The 2419-nt window shown below is 32.6% G+C and overlaps 1 protein-coding gene across 1 annotated transcript; it reads left to right on the forward strand.

Annotated features, from left to right (window-relative positions):
• Window positions 1-353: 353 nt before the first annotated feature.
• Window positions 354-2161, forward strand: LOC114182857 (uncharacterized). The gene is made up of 3 exons (XM_028069712.2): window positions 354-1203; window positions 1293-1354; window positions 1770-2161. The coding sequence occupies exons 1-3, from the start codon at window positions 792-794 to the stop codon at window positions 1929-1931; spliced, it is 636 nt and encodes a 211-aa protein (XP_027925513.1). The 5' UTR covers window positions 354-791; the 3' UTR covers window positions 1932-2161.
• Window positions 2162-2419: the final 258 nt, after the last annotated feature.

Consider the following 2419-nt stretch of genomic DNA (forward strand, 5'->3'; position numbering starts at 1 on the left):
AATAAAGTGAAATATATCAGAACAACAGAGGCATCTGATTTTATAAAAAGTTTATAAAAGTAACGGTCAATTTTTAAAAATTTAATAAATTATTATATTTAAAGGGTAAAATCGGTATTTTGAAAAGTGGACACAAAAAGGGGAATCCCCTTTATATATTGTTATAGATAATTTCATGTTTCATACTTTACCCTTATTTTAATTTCATCGCGTGATTTTTTTAGATAATTGATCACAATGAATAATTTAGAATATAAAATGTAGTCTTTTCCAAAACATATATCACGAAATTAGTGCATTGTAGATTATTTTTTTCGCATCCATCCTTACACACGACAGGGAGAGGATAATTACTGTCAACGACATGTCAAACTTGTGGTTTTGTTCCGTTCCGTCTCATTCTCTTTTATAGAATTGTGAATTTGTTTGTTTGTTGAATTAATTTTCCCATTTTATCCATTCTCTTTCGTCGATTCCACTGTGTCATTACGATGTTGTTACCGACCGAAAGAGCAATGGCGGTTATGTCAAACAGCAAGCTCAAACAATGCATTGCAGGCTTCTGTAAAACAAACCCAACACGGTACCATCGTTGCATCTTCCATTCTCATCCCTCACCAGATAATTAATGTTTTTAACATTACATTTTCTTCTTCTTTAAATATTCATCATTCTTACCACCCTATAATTGTATTAATTAAATAAACCTTTCTCTTCTACGTCGAATAGATTCATTATTCTCCTTCGTTCTCATAATATTTTCCCTCTAATCAATCACTGCATACCCTATCATGGGTTGTGGCATGTCAACGAAAGATCCTGAACAACAAGGCTTTAATCGATGCGAAAATAGTGACGAGGGTGAATCGTTGCATGAGAATAATAAAAGTATTTGCAAGAAGAAGAAGAAGAATAAAGGTGTTGCCAAGGGAATGAAGCCATTGGGTGTTGAAGAAACGAAGGATAAGGAGGGGTCAAATGGAGAAAGGTTGAAAGAGAAAAGTGGGGTAGGGACGAATGACTTTAAAGTTGAAGTGAAATCAAAGAAAGTTGCAGAAGCTGAGAATAAGTTTAGGCATGATGACTTCATTGCCCATGGATCACCAAGTTTTAGGGAATATTGCAATGATTATGATTGTGGGGATCGAAGTTTCACGGAATATTCCAATGATAGTGATTCTTCTGGAAGCATCAAGAATGGCAGTGAGTTACATCTATTCATTCATATTGTGTTATGATTCTGGTTTTGATTCTAAAACGTTAGTACCGATCCGTTACATTCTTGTTTGTAGGCGGAGCTTTATTGAACAAGAACAATGAGCAAATGAATGAGGAAAGTGTAGATTCTAACAAGGTGTAATATGGTCATGTTGCCCTAATTTGCACTTGCTTTTCATTTTGTACATGCAATGTTAGATGTAGAATGCATATTTTACTTCTCTGACCACGTATTTAACCATACCATGAAAGATTCACCAGAAAAAGATAAAAGAGTCGTCATTATTTGAACAAAAAAGTATTCTATGCATTATATTACATATCGTCTAAATATTTTTTTCACTACTTAGAAATTATTGTAAATGTTAAATTGATAACTACTGGCATAAAGAGCCAAACAATCAATCTGTTGAAAGAGGAAATTAATCGGTTACATGTAAAATAAACATTTAGTCTTCGTTATATGTAATAAACTCTGAATCTAGATTGAAATATTTGTGTTTTTCTCTCTACCTTGTTCATTAAACAAATTGTTTGTATTTGTTTAGCAGGAACCTTCGAAGAAACAGAGAAAAGGACGGGGAATTAGGAATGCTATTAGTAAGCGAAAGACACGAGGGAGGAGAAATCTTCTGAACTTCGGTTGCCATAGTGGTAACACTCAAGCCCAAGTTCAAGGTTCTTCGGATAAAAATGTTGCAAAAACTGCATAATTAAGGGCATGCCACAAACAAATACATTCTCCGATTTGAATTGGCCAATGATTAGTCATAGAAGAAGAAAACTTCTGATGATTTACATGTAAAAGATCTAAAACAGTTTTAATACACTGGGTGCAAATCGATTCCCTCTAAAGTTGCGTTCTTTAATACTCACTCTATTTTGCTTTTCACGGCGATCTGGGTTTTATTTTTATTTTTTTGTATATAATGCCTATCATTTTAGTGTTATTATAGAATGGAATCACTCATTTTGAAATAAGAGTAAGTTATTCGGTTCGGTTACTGATCGAATCAATAAGTTGCTGGTAGTTGAATTACATAAATCGGCATATATTTAATGTTTCAATTTAATATATATATATATATATATATATATATATATATATATTGTTTTTCGGGGATTTAATTTCCAACGGTATCATTATTGTTCGCAACTAAATTATCTCAATGTGCATTCTTTTACACAAGGTTAGCAAACA

Source organism: Vigna unguiculata, chromosome 1 (genome assembly GCF_037176805.1).
Source record: "Vigna unguiculata cultivar grain cowpea cultivar isolate G323 ecotype 2 chromosome 1, ASM3717680v1, whole genome shotgun sequence".
NCBI classification, from domain to species: domain Eukaryota; kingdom Viridiplantae; phylum Streptophyta; class Magnoliopsida; order Fabales; family Fabaceae; genus Vigna; species Vigna unguiculata.

Bases quoted from the DNA above. Each gene is read 5' to 3' on its own strand.
- LOC114182857 (XM_028069712.2), top strand. From the start codon at position 792: ATGGGTTGTGGCATGTCAACGAAAGATCCTGAACAACAAGGCTTTAAT. The intron at 1,204-1,292 runs GTGAGTTACATC...TCTTGTTTGTAG, and splicing joins TGGAAGCATCAAGAATGGCA to GCGGAGCTTTATTGAACAAG. The intron at 1,355-1,769 runs GTGTAATATGGT...TTTGTTTAGCAG, and splicing joins AAAGTGTAGATTCTAACAAG to GAACCTTCGAAGAAACAGAG.